The sequence below is a fragment of the Pongo pygmaeus genome, chromosome 19, assembly GCF_028885625.2.
Source record: "Pongo pygmaeus isolate AG05252 chromosome 19, NHGRI_mPonPyg2-v2.0_pri, whole genome shotgun sequence".
Lineage (NCBI taxonomy): Eukaryota > Metazoa > Chordata > Mammalia > Primates > Hominidae > Pongo > Pongo pygmaeus.
In genome coordinates this window covers 98,617,953-98,639,188 of record NC_072392.2, presented here as the reverse complement: position 1 = coordinate 98,639,188, position 21,236 = coordinate 98,617,953, and the positions used below count along the sequence as shown (strand labels likewise).

The 21,236-nt window shown below is 47.3% G+C and overlaps 1 protein-coding gene across 10 annotated transcripts in view; it reads right to left on the bottom strand.

Annotated features, from left to right (window-relative positions):
- RNF213 (ring finger protein 213) overlaps positions 1-21,236 on the bottom strand; it is a 135,184-nt gene that overhangs the window by 52,660 nt on the left and 61,288 nt on the right. For all 10 annotated transcript variants that reach the window (XM_063656911.1, XM_054457852.2, XM_063656912.1 and 7 more), the window contains 9 exons: positions 17,780-17,960; positions 14,993-15,166; positions 14,502-14,651; positions 10,390-11,015; positions 8,743-8,908; positions 6,608-6,825; positions 5,258-5,398; positions 4,987-5,151; positions 2,624-3,779 (listed from right to left, as the gene is read on the bottom strand). In XM_063656911.1, the coding sequence (XP_063512981.1) occupies positions 2,624-3,779; positions 4,987-5,151; positions 5,258-5,398; positions 6,608-6,825; positions 8,743-8,908; positions 10,390-11,015; positions 14,502-14,651; positions 14,993-15,166; positions 17,780-17,960 (2,977 nt within the window). The remainder of the gene's footprint in view (positions 1-2,623; positions 3,780-4,986; positions 5,152-5,257; positions 5,399-6,607; positions 6,826-8,742; positions 8,909-10,389; positions 11,016-14,501; positions 14,652-14,992; positions 15,167-17,779; positions 17,961-21,236) is intronic.

The following is a 21,236-nucleotide window of genomic DNA, read 5'->3' as shown; positions in this document are numbered from 1 at the left end:
GTGGTGAAATCCCGTCCCTACTAAAAATACAAAAAAATTAGCCAGGCATGGTGGCAGGCACCTGTAATCCCAGTTACTCAGGAGGCTGAGGTAGGAGAATCGCTTGAACCCGGGAGGCGGAGGTTACAGTGAGCTGAGATTGCAACACTACACTACCGCCTGGGCATCCCTTAAGACATCCCTTAGGGTGCAGTTGTCATCGTTAGGGTGACAGAGTGAAACTCTGTCTCGAAAAAATATATATATAATATATATATACATACACTATATATGTATATATAGAATATATATAGTATATATAGAAATGATATATATAGAAATATATAGAATATATATAGAAATCTATATAGACTATATATAGAATATATATATATAGTGTATGTATATACAGTATGTGTGTGTATATATATATAAATATATATATATAGAGAGAGAGAAATTAGATGCCAGGGCTAGGACAAAGAGTAAGAGAATCTATAAAGATCCACTAGAAGTTACTTCTCTTTGTATAAAATTCAAAACTGATGCAACATAACATCAGATTCAAGAACACGCTCTTGAACCTTCACATTTCCCAGCCGTCACCTACTCACTCTCCTGGCCACCTCCTGCCTCCGCAGGACAGCAGGCAAAGCAGAGTCCCGCGCCACTTAGCACTAGGAACATGTTCTGAAAAACGCATTGTGAAATGATTCTGTCACTGTGAACATCAGAGTGTGCGTGCAGAAACCCAGATGGTAAAGCCGACCACACACCTGAGCTAGGTGGAATAGCCCATTGCCCCTGGGCTGCAAGCCGTGACGGCATGGGGGCATCCTACATACAGGGGGAGCTGTGACATGGGACAAATATCTGAATATCTAAACATATTCAGGCTGGGCACGGTGGCTCAGGCCTGTAATCCCAGCACTTTGGGAGGCCGAGGCGGGTGATCACTCAAGGTCAGGAGTTTGAGACCAGCCTGGCCGACATGGTGAAACCCCATCTCTACTAAAAACTGGTCAGGCGTGGTGACATGTGCCTGTAATCCCAGCTACTCGCGAGGCTGAGGCAGGAGAATCGCTTGAACCCAGGAGGCAGAGGCTGCAGTGAGCCGAGATGGTGCCACTGCACTCCAGCCTAGGTGACAGAGTGAGACTCCATCTCAAAAATAAAAATAAAAATAAAAATGTAGAAAAGGTACAGTAAAAAACATGGTATTATAATCTTTTGTTCTTTCTTTCTTTCTCTTTTTTTAAAAGACCAAGGCCTTGCCCCATTGCCTAGGCTGGAGTGCAGTGGAGCATTTGCAGCTCACCACAGCCTCAACCTCTTGGGCTCAAGCGATCCTCCCGCGTCAGCCTTCCTAGTAGCTGGGATCACAGGCACGCACCACCACGCCTGGCTAATTTTTAAAGTACCGTTTCCTAATCTTATGGGACCGTGGTCATATACACGGTCTGCTGTTGACTGAAATGTCATTATGTGTTGAGTGACTAGCTAATGAAAGTCACAGCAAAAGGAGAGGCTTCAGCAGGGAGGGGAAGAGTAATGTTTATCCCAACACGATGAGGTACTGTTGATAGGATAAAGTCAACAGAACAGAAGCTACTATTTCTTTTTAAGGGAAACAAGATGGCAAATGAAGGGTGGGTCAAAAGGCACGGCTTTCTCTTCAATTCTGCCTCCCCTTGCTCACACAACCAACATCAACCCCAAAGAGGCCAGTGGCATTTAAGGGGAGAAGAAGTAAACTTCAGGCTGGGCATGGTGGCTCACACCTGTAATCCCAGCACTTTGGGAGGCTGAGGTGGGCGGATCACCTGAGGTCAGGAGTTTGAGACCAGACTGGCCAACATGGTGAAACCCTGTCGCTGCTAAAAATACAAAAATTAGGCCGGGCACGGTGGCTCATGCCTGTAATCCCAGCACTTTGGGAGGCCGAGGGGGGCGGATCATGAGGTCAGGAGATCGAGACCATCCTGGCTAACACAGTGAAGCCCCATCTCTACTAAAAATAAAAAAATTAGCTGAGTGTACTGGCGCGTGCCTGTAGTCCCAGCTACTCGGGAGGCTGAGGCAGGAAAATCGCTTGAACCCAGGAGGCGAAGGTTGCAGTGAGCCGAGATCACGCCACTGTACTCCAGCCTGGGCGACAAGAGTGAGACTCTGTCTCAAAAACAAAAAACAAAAACCAAAAAAAAAAATTAGCCAGGCATGGCAGTGGGCACCTGTAATCTCAGCTACTCAGGAGGCTGAGGCAGGATAATCGCTTGAACCCAGAAAACGGAGGTTGCAATGAGCTAAGATCACGCCACTGTACTCCAGCCTAGGTGACAGAGCAAGACTCCCTCTCAAAAAAAAAAAAAAAAAAAAGAAAAAGAAAAAACAAAGTACACTGCAGAGATGTTTGCTGAGAGGAGGAAGGGAATGGGGCTCCCAGGGAATACCCACTGTGGGAGACCAGATGACCAGGGTGCCTGGTTCTGGCACAGACCCTGATTGACACCCACAGATGAATCACACCCTCCCTGAGCCTCGGTTTCTCCACCTGCAGACAGGCTTCATCTGCTGGAGGGGGAAGGGCCCCGGGCAGTCCCTGGGAGACGGAGACGGGGCCTGCCCACCCTGCCGCTCTCCTTACCAACACCTGCTCGCTCCGAGGCCACGATCCCAACACACAGCCGGTCCTTGAACACGGCCGCCGCCGACAGGGTCTGCTTCGGGACCCGGTAGTGACCTGCCAGGTAGGCTTGGATGGCCTCGAGGGGTGCCTGGGGGGTGACGAAGACCTTGTGCTGGCTGAAGGCAGAGGGGAGGTAGCAGTGCTCCCAGTCCCCATCACAGACCATCACGAGCTGGTAGTCTTCTCGGTGCTGCTGCGTGCACAGTTTCTGGAAGAGCTCCTCCGCTTGGCGCGCCACCTCGTAGCTCAGCTGATCTGCGAACAGCAGGCTGTAGACCTTGTGCCCCGGGGAGCCCAGGGTCAGGCAGCGGCGCAGCAACAGCGCCACCTCCTCGAAGGTGGTTGCCGGGGTGCAGAGCAGCACCTCATCGTAGGTGGGCAGGGGCTGGCTTGGGGTTTGCATGTAGACAGCCAGGGCGGCTGGCAACACCTCGGAGTGGCCACAGACGACGAGGTTGGGCTGGCCGACCTGCAGACCTCTCGGGAGACAACGCTCCACGGGAGACCCACCCATCCCTGCCAGGTGAGCCAGACAGCGGCCAAGGGTCTCTAGGTCGAGGCAGTCAGGCAGGAAGGCAGGAAGGCACCCCATGGACTGCTCCATGATGACCCTCAGCTTGTCCACCAGGCTGAACTCTGAGAAGAGCATCAGCGGGAGCTCTTCCATGACTGTCCTCATGCGGTACCTGGCGGCCTCACTCTCGCACCCCACAGAGGCCCTTAAGACATCCCTCAGGGTGCAGTTGCTTTTGATGAAGGATAGCATCGTTAGGGCGGCATCACTCGGGGGCTGCTTCCTGAGCTCAGTGCTCAGGTAAACCAGCTGCTCTGCCGTGTAGAAGTTCAGGTAAAAGTGCTCCATTCGTTTCTGGGTCACGAATCTCTTCCAGCTGTCAAGGAAGTGCTCCATCTGCCTGCAGAGGGCTGCCAGCAGCTCAATGACATCTCCACCTTCTGCAAGTTTCGTCACCAGGTCCAAGCCAAAGTCCATTTGGAGGGACACACCCTGCTTGGGGGAGCAGTAGGCCGTGGCGATCCAGGTCCTGAACAGCATATTCCCAGCAGAGTGCAGGTCGATGAAGGCCTGGCTGAGCCTCTGCACACTGCAGAAGACCTGGAGACGCAGAACCACGAGGTTAGCTCACAGAACCATGCCAGAGGGTAACACGCTACTCTGCAACAGCACACAGGCCTACCGCCAAACGACGGCCCTGTCCACGGGTCCACTGCATGATCTGCGCTCACAAGGCCTCCCTCCTCATCTACACAACCCACCCGAGAAGATGGCACTCTTATCAGGAAAAGAGTCATTGTACAGATAAACGGTATCACTGGTTTTAATTTTTTTTTAATTTTTTTTTTTTTTTTTGAGATGGAGTCTTGCATTGTTGCCCAGGCTGGAATGCAGTGGTGTGATCTCGGCTCACTGCAACCTCTGCCTCCTGGGTTCAAGCAATTCTCCTGCCTCAGTCTCCCAAGCAGCTGGGACTACAGGCACATGCCACCATGCCCGGCTAATTTTTGTAATTTTAGTAGAGATGGGGTTTCACCATATCGGCCAGGCTGGTCTCAAACTCTTGACCTCAAGTGATAGGCCCGCCTCGGCCTCCCAAAGTGTGAGCCATGGTGCCTGGACTGTTATAATTTTTTTTAATTAACTTTTTTTTTTTAATTGGGAAAAAAAAAACCTTATACTTTTTGAGACAGGGTCTGGCTATGTTGCCCAGGCTGGCCACGAACTCCTGGGCTCAAATGATCCTTCCACCTTGGCCTCCCAAAGTGCTGGCTTCACAGGTGTGAGCCACTGCGCCCAGCAGAGATAAAGGATACCATTTGTAAAGTACATATCAACTTTAGAGAAAGAACCTATCATAAAATTGAGAGACTATTACTTAAACCGGTACACCATTCTCAATATGATTACTTCTGTTTTGTCCATCTAAATCTTAGTTATTTGGATTCTTGCTGATTTACAGAGTGAGAGAGGCAATTCAAGTGTCTTTCTAAGGGCTATCTGCTGGGTGACCAACCTCCTTCTCAGTGCAGTGGACAGGTTGCCAGCTTGCAGCGTTCATCCTACGGATTGTAAGGAGGGACTGCTAACCCAGGGGCCTGCCTGCCTTAAGACCTCTCTGGGGCCGCGGACTAGAGTTCCATGCACCCTACAAATGTGCCAACTCTACTCTCCATGGGCCTAAGAGCAGAGCCCTTCTTATCAGTCAAATCCCAAGTCAAATCCTTTCCGTTTTCTTGGGAGTACACAGCCCTCACGGACGAGACGACACCACCAGCTTAGCGCCACTGCAAAGATGCGCCCTCACCTCTGAAAACCTCTCCACTTCCGTGTTGTTATGATCCTTCTTGCCAGACATCAGCATCAACTTGTTCAAAAGCTCCTTCAGCTCCTCTAAAGAGTGCTCTCGTCGCTCCTCGTGGCTGCCAGGGCTCTCAGGAAGGATCAAGTGCAGAACCGTGTCTGGGGAAATCTGTGAAGAGCACAGGTTAGAAGTCACTTTCTTGGGGGCAGAAGCCCTGGACTGGCAGCAGCCTGCAGACGGGCCGCAGCTGCGCCGAGGGCTGGGGACCGCTCACCTTCTGGCCACCTTTGGGTGCCTGGATCACATAGATGCCTCTTTGGTTGATGGCCGTGGCCAGGGTCAGGGATGAGAGTTCCACAGACCCATGACTCTCCTTCACAGTCTTCAGCCACTCCAAGTTCCTGGCAGAGTCACACTGTGGGGACAAAAGGAGAGAACACGGGCCACGGTTGGAGCAAGCATCTTGCCCGTCTCCCTCCTGCGGTCGGCCTCCCACCTCTGCCTCGCTGCAGAGCCTTCTCCCCACGCTTCCCCAGGGCTCAGGACGCAGTCACCCACTGAGCGCCCCGACTGGACCAGGTGCCACCCTGACCACGTGATCTGTCACTCAGTGCTGCTTTGTACTCGCTGTTCCACGTTTCCTCCAGTGCCTGGTGCCCCGGCTGGCACATGGAGACACTTGGCTTATATCTGTGGAGGAGTGGAGGGGAATGAGCAGCCGCCTGCCTGCCTCTCTACCAGACGCCATCATTCTGCCAGGTCCCCAGTGCAGAGAACCCTCTGGGGGTGACGCTGGAAGCAATGGCTGTGGAGTCCCAAGTCCTCAGTGTCCTTCTGTGGTCCCCGAGTACAATAAGAGGAGTTCAGGAAAAATCACAACAGAGGGTTTTGTTTGGAAACTCTGCTGACCTCTAGCATAAAAATGAAGATAGCTTTACCTGCCCTTCCATGTGTCACTTCTTCCTCCACCCACGTGCAGAGCAGCTGTCCAGAGGCTGGCCCAGGTATCTAGTTAAGCTGCGTATGTCAATTCAGACCCTGCTACGGGTAGTTTACTTAAACTTAAATGTTTACTTTTTTCTTTCCTTTTCTTTTTTTTGAGACAGAGTCTCACTTTGTCACTCAGGCTGGAGTGCAGTGGTGTGATCTCAGCTCACTGCTATCTCTGCCTCCCGGGTTCGAGCAATTCTCCTGTCTCAGCCTCCAGAGTAGCTGGGATTACAGGCGCACACCACCATGCCTGGCTAATTTTGAATGTTTACTTTTTTCTGATAAAAAATTCTATCAATTATAGAAAATAACAAAAAGTAACAGAATAAAATGACAATTACAACCATTCAGAGAAAACTCCTGACAATGTTTCAGCATATTTCCTTTCTGTCTTTTTTCCAGGTGTGTTTTGCACCTTAGAGATTACTATGTGTCATGTAATTTTGTGTCCTGCTTTCTAAGTAACAAGATGGTGAATTTCCATTTATGAAGAAAAGCTTTTTAAATATCATTGAAAACGGCTGTGTACAAACCTACCATACAAGTGTACCACCATTTGCACAGTCACTCCCCTGATGTTGCTAAGCAACGCTCTATTCAACAAAATCTGCATTAGAGCCAGAATAAGACTCACCAGTTTCCTGGGCAGGTACTGGTCATTGTCTAGAGCCTTCCACAGCTCTTTCAGATGCTTCACGAATGCACTGAAGCCCACCCTGGGGTCCAGCTTAAACAGCAGGGATGCGTAGCCCTGCACAGCATCATGGAAGCAGGCCACCCGGTCCACATCAATGTCATTCTCCCCCGCTGAGATGGAGGCCAGGTCCACAAACACCTTCAGCTCATTGATGCCTGGGGAAGAGAAGAGGGGAGGTCAGCGTGGGACTGTTCCATGACAGCACAAGACTCGGTCTTGGGCAGTAATCCTTACTGAAGCTGAAATGGATATTTCATTAATTTTTAAGTTTCTGTCCACTTTCTGCTTTCAGTAAGAGTCCGGAACACCTAATGTTTTGTAGTTTTTTTTTTTTTTTTGAAACAGAGTCTCACTCTGTCACCCAGGCTGGAGTGCAGTGGCGCGATCTCGGCTCACTGCAACCTCCGCCTTCCAGGTTCAAGTGATTCTCCTGCCTCAGCCTCCCGTGTAGCTGGAATTACAGGCGCCCACCACCACACCTGGCTAATTTTTTGTATTTTTAGTAGAGACGGGGTTTCACCATGTTGGTCAGGCTGGTCTCCAACTCCTGACCTCAGGTGATCCACCCACCTTGGCCTTCCAAAGTGCTGGGATTACAGGTGTGAGCCACCACGCCCAGCCTGTAGCGTCTGTTAATACCACTAAACGATATCTCGCCGTTCCTGAGCAATTTCAATGTCCCAGGCACTGTACTGTACTGTGCTTTTGTGTACGCTGTTACCTTCAATCCACACAACATTACCATTTAAACAAAAAGAAACTAAGGCTCAGCTGTAAATAACATGTTCACAATTAACATGTTAATTGTGAAACACTCAGATCATTCCCCTCTGATAAATTACTCATTGAAGGATGTGCATCAGCGTGGACCAAAGAGTCCACCATTCAAAGCAGTGGCTCTCCCAAGAGAGCCAGAGCCTGCAATCCAGCAGATGGTGGCCCCCAGACCCCCCAGCACACCTGCACTGCCACCTATGCCCCTCCTGCCTCCTCTGCCTCTTCCTCTCTCCTCTGCCAACGACATCTAAACCACAGAACTGAAGAGGCTCCCAAGAAACGCACAGCATCAGTGGATAAGCTGTGAGAAAAATCTCTCTGTGGGGCCGGGCGCGGTAGCTCATGCCTGTACTTGCTCATGCCTGCACTTTGGGAGGCCGAGATGGGTGGATCACCTGAGGTCAGGAGTTCAAGACCAGCCTGGCCAACACGGTGAAACCCCATCTCTACTAAAAATACAAAAAAGTAGCTGGGTGTGGTGGCGGGCACCTGTAATCCCAGTTACTCAGGAGGTTGAGACAGGAAAATCGCTTGAATCCAGGAGGTGGAGGTTGCAGTGAGCCGAGACAGCACCACTGCACTCCAGCTTGGGCAACAAGGCGAAACTCCCTCTCAAAAAAAAAAAAAAAAAAAAAAAAAAAGCCAGGTGCAGTGGCTCATGCCTGTAATCCCAGCACTTTGGGAGGCCGAGGCGGGCAGATCACGAGGTCAGGAGATCGAGTCCATCCTGGCTAACACGGTGAAACCCCATCTCTACTAAAAATACAAAAAATTAGCCGGGCATGGTGGCGCGCACCTGTAGTCCCAGCTACTCGGGAGGCTGAGGCAGGAGAATGGCGTGAACCCGGGAGGCGGAGGTTGCAGTGAGCCAAGATCATGCCACTGCACTCCAGCCATGGCGACAGAGCGAGACTCTGTCTCAAACAAACAAACAAACAAAAAAAAAAAACCTCTCTGTGGGCAGGAACTCTCCTTGTCCTCCAGTAAAAATCTACTGGAAGAAAAAGCTGAAGGGGGCAAGATTTTAAGGAAAAGGAACCTGAGCCATTTATAGCTTCCGAAGTGGCAGGGTGTGGCAAGGTGAGTGGCTTTTACACAAGCACATGGGAAATACTGTACCAATGTGAACTCTATGAGCAGTGCCCATCTCCCTAAAGCATGCAGGCAACGTCTTTCTGCCCTTTACATAGTCCTTGGCCAAGGGGAGGTATTGCCAAAGAGTTTAGGAACGCCACACGGTGCGCCATCTGAAAACTTTCTCCAGACTTCCACGCAACCCCAAAGGCTGATTTTACCTCCAAGAGCCTCCCGGACCCAGCAGATGAAATCCTTTCTCAGGGACAGAGCCTTCAGCCCCTTGCACCGGGCCTCGCTGATGTCCTGGAGCAGCTTTTTGGCCCGGATGAGCTCCTGGTTGATCTGGTCCAGTGTTTCATGGCGAAAGTCATCGAAGTTATCAGTCTGCAAGAAAAAGCTCTACTGTGGACTGGAACTCATTAATCAGAACCCCACAATCTGTGAGCTGCAAGCACTGACCATCCCAGCAGCCCCACCCTCCCTCAATGCCTAGATTTGCCACTGCTGTGACAACAGGCACACCAAGCTCTTACCCCTGAATTGGATGATCAAACCCCCGCGGCTGTTTCTCCCTGATCAAGAGTAACTGTGATTCCTGGGAACCTGATATTCTGCTAAGCATTTTAATAAAGTGGATTTTAAAATCAATTCCTCACATAACCCTGCCAGGTAACTACTGTTGCTTTTTCTGCTTCATCAATAAAGGCCCAGAGCAGTTGCTTCCTCGAGGACGTGCACTGGGGTTCAAGTGTAAATGGATGTGATTCCAGGTTTTTTTTTTTTGAGATGGAGTCTCACTCTGTCGCCCAGGCTGAAGTGCAGTGGCACGATCTCGGTTCACTACAACCTCCGCCTCCCTGGTTCAAGCGATCCTCCTGCCTCAGCCTCTCCAGTAGCTGAGATTACAGGCACCTGACACCACACCCGGCTAATTTTTGTATTTTTAGTAGAGACGGGGTTTCACCATGTTGGTCAGGCTGGTCTCAAACTCCTGACCTCAGGTGATCTGCCCACCTCAGCCTCCCAAAGTGCTGGGATTACAGGCGTGAGCCACTGTGCCCAGCTGTGATTCCAGCTTTTATGCTAAATTCTAATCATTATCTCGGTCTACCTAAAAACATAAGAAGCAAAAGACTCAGCCGGGCGCGGTGGCTCACACCTGTAATCCCAGCACTTTGGGAGGCCAAGGTGGGTGGATCACGAGGTCAGGAGATCGAGACCATCCTGGCTAACACGGTGAAACGTGTCTCTACTAAAAAAAATACCAAAAAAATTAGCCAGGCGTGGTGGTGGGCACCTGTGGTCCCAGCTACTTGGGAGGCTGAGACAGGAGAATGGCGTGAACCTGGGAGGCGGAGCTTGCAGTGAGCCGAGATCGCGCCACTGCACTCCAGCCTGGACAACAAGGTGAGACTCTGCCTCAAAAAAAAAAAAAAAAAAAATAGCAAAAGACTCACCTCTTAACTCTAACAGAAACAACTGATTTACCGCTTTTGGGTGGAACTGGGAGATGCAGTTGGGCAACTGACAGTGTTTTGCTTTTTGGCTTCTGTAACCTAAAGAGAGCCTATGACGCTTTACAAATGCCCATTACGAAAAGAGGATTGTTACCCTTTCCTGAGTTCTTGATCTTCATACAGACCCAAGAAAACTCCCTCTGGCTAAGGAGCAGTGGTACTATTTATAACAAAGGTAAAAACAAAGCCCTTGGGATAGTCAGGCCTCAAGTACCACACACACAGGAGCCCCTGACGGAAGCTCTAAGTCATCCGCCCCGCTTTTCAAAGCCACAAAGCCCATGGTTCCTGAAGAGTCTGAGGCAGGACGCCCCTCCAAACCCCCACAGTCCCCAGCAAATAACTTACAAAATTTAGTAAAGTGTTGAGAACACTGAAGTCACCGGTCAGTCCCAGGCTCTCTTTCACCTGCAAGATGACCTTGGCTGCATGGACGGCCTGGTGCAGGTGATGGTATTCCTTGATCTGTTCGACTCGCTCCTTGATCCAATCTCTTTGGCCCTGGTGGTCCACAGTGCACATGATCTTAAGTTCTGAATCCAAGTCCGTGTATTTATTCACAAAGTCCTTGAAGATGACATCAATCTCTGCAAGGGTGACCTCTCCTGACTTTAGATCCTGGTACAATTTAATGAACTTTCTGTAAGAAGGTTGATACAAATAGTCATACACCTCTTCAAGCTCAAGGATGTGCCTTTCTGATTCTTCTTCGGGCTCACTCAGCAACTCTGCGGCTTCCCGGTCCTCCTTAGGCTCACCCAGCGGCTCTGCGGCTTCCCGCCAGAAGATCTGGAAGATGTGGCTGTCTCTGAGCAAGTCTATCTTCCCAGCCATTTCTCGGACCCGGGAGCTCAGGTCGTAATGCGTTGTCCTCTGCGAGTTTGAGGAGGTGGACAGTCTCACTGTCACGGCTTCATTTAATCTTTTACTGCTGAGGTCTTGTGAGTATCTTACTGCAAGCACTCCAAAGTCCACTTTAGAAACCAAAAGAAAATGTCAGAAGTCAAAGCTCTAATCATGATTCCATTTTATTTCACTTTCCTAAGACTTACCCTCCTCACTTCTCTGAGCGAACTCAAGAGCACACAGCTGCTAGGATTTCTTTCTCAGGAAGAGTTCACAGGTCTTTCCCTCCCCGCTTGGCCTTGTTAACCAATATTCATGATAAAGAAGGCATCATAAACTTCTGGGTAAAGATGGCAGTGGGAAAACATGCATCTATTTACTCTATTTGCCAAACCCCACTCCAATGACAGAATATAAATTGCATTTAAAAAGTCATAAACTAGTTGGGCGCAGCAGCTCATGCCTGTAATCCCAGCACGTTGGGACGCTGAGATGGGCAGATCACCTGAGGTCAGGAGTTCATGACCAGCCTGGCCAACATGACAAAACCCTGTCTCTACTAAAAATACAAAAATTAGCCAGGCGTGGTGGAGCGCACCTGTAATCCCAGCTACTCAGGAGGCTGAGGCAGGAGAATCACTTGAACCTGGGAGGTGGAGGTTGCAGTGAGCTGAGACTGTGCCACTGTACTCCAGCCTGGGTGACAGAGTGAGACTCCATCTCAAAAAAAAAAAAAAAAAAGTCATAAACTAACAAGGACAGGAGGAGGAATGGTGAAGGATAACAGGAACAAAATTTTAGAAGTTGAAAACGAGCTGCACCAGTGGTAAATGACACGAGGCCTGATAACATGGAGTCCTGGGGCCCCAGTGGGCAACGCTGAGAGCTGAGCAGTTTTATGTCACAGGATTCCCAAAAAGCAGACACACATTGTGCAGGTCACTGCAGACTGGGAGGTGGTGACGAAATAAGGAAGACTGGGTTCAAAGTCTGTTTAAGACACGGTCCAGGCTGGGCACAGTGGCTCACGCCCGTAATCCCAGCACTTTGGGAGGCTGAGGCGGATGGATTACTTGAGGTCAGGAGTTCAAGACCAGCCTGGCAACATGATGAAATCCCATCTCCACTAAAAATACAAAAAATTAGCTGGACGTGGTGGTGGACACCTGTAATCTCAGCTACTAGGGAGGCTGAGACACAAGATTCACTTGAACCCACGAAGCAGAGGTTGCAGTGAGCCGAGACTGAGCCACTGCACTCCAGCCTGGACAACAGGGCAAGACTCTGTCCCAAAAAAAAGACGTGGTCCATCCAGCACACCGACTGTCACCCCAATGCCCTGACACAGCAGGTGGACCCCCTCCTTCACCCCAGCAGCCAACAGATGGTTTATTTTCTAGAAAGGATAACGCAGAGGGGCGTGTGGATTGGAGGCCACAGATACATGGCAGAAAAAAGGGCATTTCTAGACACATCCCCTTTCTCAGGAAGCTAACAGAAGACATGAATTATCCAGTCTCAGGGGGAAGGAGGACGGGGCGTGAAGCACAGGAGACAGAGGGAGGTGGCAGAGAACCACACTGAGAACACGGGCCACGGAAGGACCACGCACGGGATGCCAAGGCCCGCCAGCCCACTTCTCCCTCTTGCTCCCAGAAACCTGGCAGCCAGGCCCACACCCTCCAGGCAGGAGACAGAAGACTTCAGGAGACAGGCCAGCTTCCAGGCCGAGCCACGGCACCCCACGGCAGCACCCTGCAGAGGGCCAACCCACTTGTGAGGGCTTTCTCTTAATAAACACAGACAAACAAGAATGTCCAGACATAGGAGGAAAATCAAAACAAATAAACAAGTGAAAGGAACCTGCAGGAAGCAGCACATGATGCCAGGAAAAGCAAAACCTCCAAAACAAAACGGTGAATAACCCAGAAGGGAAGATGCTGCGACGTGAACAAGAACAGGATAGAATTTAAAAAGGATCATTCCGAGAAAAAGAATTCCTTTACATTAAATATATATACGAAAGCTGACATGAAAACCTAAGCAGAAAGTTTGGTTCTGAATAAATCTCTCAAGAGCAGAGCAAAAAACAGAGATAGAAAACCGGAGAGAAAAATGATGACAGTTAGATGATCATCCAGGAGGTCCCGTATCCAATTAACAGGAATTCCAGCAAGAGAAGAAAAAATTAAATCATTCAAGAGAATTTCCCAGAACTCAAGGATTTTGATGTCTAGAGTTGAAAGACCTACCTATTAATACCCAATAGAGGGGACTGAAAATATTTTATTTTTTGAGACAGGGTCCCATTCTGTCACCCAAGCTGGAGTGTTGTGGCGTGATTTCAGCTCACTGCAGCCTCGACCTCCCAGGCTCAAGTGATCCTCCTGCCTCAGCCTCCCAAGCAGTTGGGAATACAGGCATGCACCACTGTGTCTTGCTAATTTTTTGCATTTTTTAAAGAGATGGGGTCTTGCTATGTTGCCCAGGCTGGTCTCAAACTCCTAGGCTCAAGCAATCCTCCTGCCTCGGCCTCCTGAAGTGCTGGGATTACAGGTGGGAGCCAACATGCCCAGCCTCGATGGAACATAGATCCAGGCCAAGACACGTTATTATTTCAGAATATGAGTAACAGAAAGAGCTCAAGAGCTTCAAGAAAGAGAAAACAGGTCACACACATGAAGGATGTGTAATTGGCACTGCATCGGACTTCTCCATACATAGCCACACTGTGGAGGCAATGATGGTGCAGCACATTGAAACTTCAGAAGGAAAATGACTTCCGGTCTGTAATTCTAGACCTAGCCGAGCGACTGACCTAGTAAGAGGACAGACATCTTTAGACACACAAGGATTCGAGGGTTTAACCTCTTACACCCCCTTTTCTCAGGAAGCCAGTGAGGGTGTGCTCTGCCAACAGAGGAAGCAGGAGTGAGTAGCGGGGGAGGGGGGCGCGGGAACCACGTCTAACCCAGGTGCGAGGCAAAGGCTCCCTAGGAGGTGGAGGGAGACTCCACCCTACAAAGGTCAAACCAATGATCTTCAAGGAAATTCAGACACTCGGCAGAGATTGGGATGGAATTAGAAATTGATACAATGAAAACAGTATATCATGAACGCAGTGAAAACAGCCTTTGACAGGAAATGTAACTCTGTGGAAAACAGAGTTTGTGCAAAAATTGTAAAATGATGACGGTTTCTTTCGTGGTTCACTTGTGATCCGTGTGGGTCCTGATGATTCAACCCTAAACAATGATGCAACTCCACTATGAGAAAACAGGGAGCAACAGGAGGTGGAAAGGTGATGTGTGCAGGGCACAGACCAGAAATGTGTGGCTCTAAGTCCTCATCTTCCGCAGTGGGCGTCAGCAGCTCATGCTGACACCGGAAAAATTAAGGAGACATTTAAGCATGTTATTTGGAAATGTGGACATAAATACCAAAAAGAAGAATCTAAAAGAAGTGAAAGCGATCCCCCGAGCAAATGCAAATTTAAAAAAAAATTTTTAAGCCTTCTCTCCAAAATAAAGATCTGCTACTGTGATCCATTCTTACTGTGTTCTCCTCTAACCCTTTGAGAGCCCTCAACTTTGTTCACTTCTCAGGAATACCACCTTGTATCAGATGTTTCACGTTCCCACACATCTTCAGGAGACTATCAACACATCTTTTCTCTTTCTTTAGAAATAACAGTTCCTCCATTCTCCAATCCAGTGCTTCCTCCACAGCACATTTTTCATCCTGGGGTGAAAGACTTTTTTCCTCTGGAAAATAAGAACAACAATAAAGTAAACCAATACAGCGAACAAATGCCATTTTCCATGGCAACGCTTTGAATGCGCCCCACCTTCCCCGCCACCAGGAGAAGGACTAGGACGGTTTTGCGCATAGCCACTTTTTCCAGATGGCCATTATTTTATCACTTTCCCGTGATGTTCTTGAGAATTATAAACCACCCCTATCAACTTACGAGCAAGAACAGATACTCATTATCAAGGCTAAGATGATCATCTCCTTTACAAAAATGCACACGCAAACACAAACGTGTCTTCAAGCTACTTAATGCCTCAGGAGCCTGAAGTGCGTATCTCGACTCGATGCTTACTCAGTTGCCAGATGTCAAGAAACTGATTCTTGTGCTTTATAATCAGCTCCAGTTGTCCAACTAAAATCGTTCCAGTTAGGAGGTCACCAACAACTTTCGTGAACACAGAGTCAGCAGCAGCCATCAACTTCTTGCCATCCTGTGTGATATTTGCTCGTATTTTCTCATCGGTTCCTGAACAGATGAAGAACACAGTTAAAACAGTGGGCTCCCCACCTCCTGCCTCTTTGCCGTTACCATGGGAATTCCAAATAACCTCTTGTTCTGCCCCCACTTCCTCAAACACAGGCAATGGCTGGCCAGTGTCTCCAGATGCGCCAATCACTCCACTCCCTTCTGCTTTCCCCCACAAGGATTAGGTCTTGCCCAGATTCATCCCCTGAACAACTTCCTTGTCCACGAAGATGACCCCCCCAATGGCCAAGATCAGCTGGGAGACACATTTCTCAGGTTAAAACCATGTCCCCTTCAGTATATGGACGGGCTGACTTCCTTTTTTTTTTTTTTTTTTTTTTGACAGGGTCTCACTGTCTCTGTCACCCAGGCTTGAGTGCAGTGGCACAACCATAGCCCACTGTAACCTGATTTTCCTGCCTCAGCCTCCCGAGTAGCTAGGAACACAGGTGCACACCACCATGCCTGGCAAACTTTCAAAATTTTTTGTAGAGACAGGGTCTCACTTTGTTGCCCAGGCTGGTCTCAAACTCCTGGGCTCAAGAGATCCTCCCCCCTTGGCCTCCCAGAACATTAGGATTATATGCATGAACCACCTCACATGGCCTGAATATATTTTCTAAATAGAATACACAGAATCTTCTTTAAAAAGCCCCCGCCCTAGGAATACCTACAGCAGAAGAAACTGTACCAGGGGATGCAGACATACCTAGTAATGCCTATCAGGATGGTCTTAGGGAGACATTTTCATAGCATATGCAAAGAGAGAAACAGCCATGTGATAACTTTATACTCTGTACATCTTCATTATCTTGCAAAATCTTGGAATTGATTTTATGATAAATTTAGAGGGCAGAATTTTATATGTTTCGTTTAACCACTTAGGATTTCTCTCCCAGTAATATTAGAGCCATACAATATTAGGAGAAGATAAAGCTTATCTGCACCATAAGAAACAAACATAGTAGCTTTATTAATCATTGCAAAAACTTGGAAGCAACCAAGATGTCTTTAATTAGGTGAAAGGGTAAGCAAATTGTAGCACATCCATACAACAGAATATTATTCAGTGGTAAAAGGAAGTTAGCTCTCAAGCCATGAAAAGACACGGAGGAAACATAAATATGTACTACTAAGTGAAGGAAGCCAGTCTAAAGGCGACATCCTGTAAGATTCCAACCATAGGACATTCTGGAAAAGACTAAAGGAAATGGGAGGGGTGGAGCATGGGATTTTGTAGGGCAGTGAAACTATTCTGCATGATACTGGAATGGTGGACACAGGCCATGGTTTATCCAAACCTCAGAGAATGGACAACACCAGGAACAAACGCTGCTGTAAACTATGGACTTTAGTTAATAACAGTGTATCAATATTGGCTTATCAGCTGTAACAAAAGCACCACACTAATGCTGCATGTTACTAACAGGGTACTGCCTGTGTGATGGTGGTGGAGATAGATGACAACTCTCTGTACTTTCTGCTCAATTTTTCTGTACACATAAAAGTGCTCTAAAAAATTCTATCCAACTTATAAACAGGCTGCGCATGGTGGTGCACACCTGGAGTCCCAGCCACTTGGGAGGCTGAGGCAGGAGGATCACGTGAGCCCGGGAGGTCAGGGCTTACAGTGAGCGATGATGGCATCACTATACTACGTGCTAATTTGGGCAACAGAGAAGACCTTGTTTTAAAATTAAATAAACTGCCAGGAGCAGTGGCTCACGTCTGTAATCCCAGCTTCTTGGGAGGCTGAGGCAGGAGAATCGCTTGAACCTGGGAGGCAGAGGTTGCAGTGAGCTGAGATCACAGCACTGCACTCCAGCCTGGGTGAGAGAGCGAGACTCCATCTCAAAAATAAATAAATAAATACAAATAACACAAAAATGATCTTTTCAAGAGAGTAGCTTTTACTTATGCACTCCCATATTAATTCAGTTATTTGATCCCCACAACTTCCCTGATGTGTAGGAAGCTCAGCATTGATTTTGGCTGTTCCACATCCAGTGCCTTCTCACTAAAAGACATGAATCTAAGGTCTCACACGTCAACTGGACTCTAACGTTTTTAGGATGGAATGTCTGTCTGTCTCCCTCCTTGACCACAGAACACTTGGGGCACGGGGGGCTGGGTGGGAAATCAGACAGCACATACTTCACTTTCTGTTGAGGTCATCAATGTTGGCTTGGACATTCTATATTGATCTCCAAATAAGACATACCTGGGTCTGGGTTTTAGTTTTTACTACTTATAATCTTTGAGACCTTAGGTGAGTCGCATTGCCTTCTCCATTTGTTTCCTGATCTGAAAATTGGGGGCCTTGAAGGGGACTTTCAGAAGGGTTGTTTCAAGGGCACTTCCCTTGCAACCCAGCACACTCACTAGGGTACAGCAAGCATTCAATGAATAGTGGCTGTTAGCATTAGTTATTATTTACAACGCAAGACACTCTGAGCCTTCCAGGGTCTCTCTGTCCAAACTGCAGCCTTTGTCAAACATCAGCCCATCCCAATTCAGTATCATCATGTCAAATCTTCTGCCTCCCACCTTTCCCAGAGTCAGGAAGACACCACCTTCCCTGAGCTGATGTTCCCAGCACTCCCGCAAACATACCACACAATCTGAAGAGGTGCTTGACATCTGCCAACGTGAGCAGATGCTTTAAAATGTCATCGAAGTTGTCCACGGCTTCCCCATTGTTCCTAGGCCAGGACTTAGTGATCACAGCAGACAAGAGGGTGCCAAATTTCCGCAAATCAGAGCAAGAGAGCCCCTGAAGGATACTGGTCTGAGACTACAAGAAAATTAATAAAAGAGGGACATTTAGAAGTTTTTCATTAGTTTGTTTTGAAATAACAAAAGCAAATTACCTACTCAATAGCATTTCAGAAATCTACTGTAACTTGTTTTATAAGGCCACAAAAAGAGCAAAATAGTAAAACACTTTACATTTCTTCGAAAATTTTCATTTCCTTGTATACTGCCTCCTTAAGTGTCCAGCACCAGAGATGTGAAGACACACACACAAACACACACCAACATAACCAGTCACCCTCCTTCCTTCTGGCTGCCAGTTTCTACATTTTTTTTTTGGACTTTCATATCATGAAAAATACCAAAAATGAATAAACCCTTAATATAGCATATATTTTATGTTCCTAAACTGTAATTCTTTTAAAAAGCTGCCTACAAACAACATATACATTTTAATTCTCTTTTTAATTCTCCTCCGAGAAACAATATTTTTCTTCCTTAGGTTCAAAGTTTCTGCAAAACATTTCAGTAATTAGTGAAAACCACAAGGTTAATTTATAATAGATACTTTCTGACATTTAAAAGGATAAAAGAAAACCTTATCCAGCCACATGTTAAAGGAACTATACACCACGATCAAGTGTAATTTATCTCAGGGATGAAAGGTTGATTTAACATCAAATATCAGTTAATAATAATAGGAAAATATCACATGATCATTTCAGTAGATAGGGGAAAAGCATTTGACAAAATCCAACTCTCTTCTATGATTAAAGAAAAAAAAAAATTCAACAAATGAGGAACAAAAAGGAACTTCCACAAACTGATAAAGGGCATCTATGAAAAGCTCATGCTGACATCACACCTGGTGGCAAAAGACTGAAACCTTCTCTTAAGATCAGAACAAGACAAAGATGTCCACTTTCATTCAACATTGTACTGGAGGTTCTAGCCAGGGCAGTTATGCAAGAGAAAGAAATAAAAGGCATCCAGATTGGAAGAAGTGAAACTCTATTCACAGATGATATCATCTTATGTATAGAAAATGTGTCTCTCATGCACACACACACACACACACACGCACACAATTTGAGCTACCAAATGAGCTCAGCAATGTTGCAGGATACAAGACACATGGAGCACTGTGTGTCTAGACACCAGCAAGGAACAATCTGGAAACGGAATTCAGAAAACAATTCCAATTACAATAGCACCCCCCCCAAAAAAAAAGTACTTAGAAATTTAACAAAAGAAGTGCAAAATTTAAACTATGAAAAATACAAAACATTGTTAAAAGAAATTGGCCAGGAATGGTGGCTCATGCCTGTAATCCCAAGACTCTGGGAGGCCAAGGAGGGTGGATCATCTGAGGTCAGGAGTTCGAGACCAGCCTGACCAACATGGTGAAACCCCGTCTCTACTAAAAATACAAAAATTAGCCAGGCATGGTGGTGGGCACCTGTAGTCCCAGCTACTTGGGCGCTCCAGCCTGGGCAACAGAGCGAGACTCCGTCTAAACAGGGAAAAAAAAAAATCTAATTGAATGAAAGAAATCCAACTTAACCTTGTTAAGACGGCAGTGCTCTCCAAACTGATCTATACATTGAATACCAGCCCTATCAGAATCCCAGCTGACTTCCTTTTCAGTGGAAACTGACATACTGATTCTAAAATTCTTATGAAATTGCAAGGGACCCAAAATAGCCAAAACAATCTTGAAAAATAAGAACAAAGTAGGAGGACTAACGCATCCCAATTTCAAAACTTACTAGAAACCAATGGTAGTCCAAACAGTGTGGTACTGACACAAGGATAGACAAGTAGATCAACACATAGACTTGAAAATCTAGAAATAAATCCATATATGTATCGTCAACAGATTTTTGACAAAAGTGCCAACATCACTCAACGGGGAATATAGAGTCCTTTCAACAAATGCTGGGACAACTGGATGTCCACATGCAAGAGAATGAAACAGAACCCTTACCTCACACCATATGCACCATATACAAAAAGGAACTCAAAATGGATCAAAGGCCTAAATGTAAGAGCTAAAACTATAAAACATTTAGAGATAAATAAACATAGGAGTAAATCTTCATCACCTAGGATTTGGCAAAGGATTCTTTGACACCAAAAGTACAAGCAACAAAAGAAAAAACAGATATGCTCAACTTCTTCAAAATTAAAGACTTCTGTGTTTCAAAAGAAACCAACAAGAATGTGAAAAAACAACACATAGAATGGGAGAAAATACTTGCAATTATGTATCTGACAAGGAATTTGTATATAGAATAAAGACTCCCAACTCTATAATAAAAAGACAACCCAATTTAAAAATGAGCAAAAGAGGCCAGGTGCAGTGGCTCATGCCTTCAATCCCAACACTTTGGGAGGCCAAGGAGGGAGGCTCATGTGAGTCCAGGAGTCCAAGACCAGCCTGGGCAACACCTCAAGACCCTGTCTCTACACAAAGAAAATTTTTTTTTTGAGACAGAGTCTCGCTCTGTCGCCCAGGCTGGAGTGCAATGGCACAATCTCAGCTCACTGCAACCTCCGCCTCATGGGTTCAAGTGATTCTCTGGCCTCAGCCTCCCAAGCAGCTGGGACTACAGGCACATGCCACCATGCCCAGCTAATTTTTTGTATTTTTAGTAGAGACAGGGTTTCACCATGTTAGCCAGGATGGTCTACAGGCGTGAGCCACCGTGCCCAGCCCAGAGAAATTTTTTTTTTAATGAGCTGAACATGATGGCATATGCCTGTAGTCCCTGCTACTCGGGACGCTGAAGTGGGAGGACCACTTCAGCCCAGGAGGTTGAGGCTGTAGTGAGCTGCGATCGTGCCATTGTATTCCAGCCTGGGTGACAAAGCGAGACCTTTTCTCAAAAAAAAAAAAAAAAAAAGGGGGGGGGGTGGGGATGAGGGGCAAAATATCTCAATAAACATTTCTCCAAAGAAGATACAGACAAATCCAATAAGCATATGAAAAGATGCTTGATATCATTAGTTATCAGAGAAATGCAGTTAAAAACCACAATGAGGCCGGGCACGGTGGCTCATGCCTGTAATCCCAGCACTTTGGGAGGCCGAGGCAGGTGGACCATGAGGTCAAGAGATTGAGACCATCCTGGCCCACATGGTAAAACCCCATCTCTACCCAAAATACAAAAATCAGCTGGGCATGGTGGCACATGTCTGTAGTCCCAGCTACTCGAGAGACTGAGGCAGGAGAATTGCTTGAACTCAGGAGGTGGAGGTGTCGCAGTGAGCCAAGATCACGCCACCGCACTCCAGCCTGGGTGACAGAGCAAGA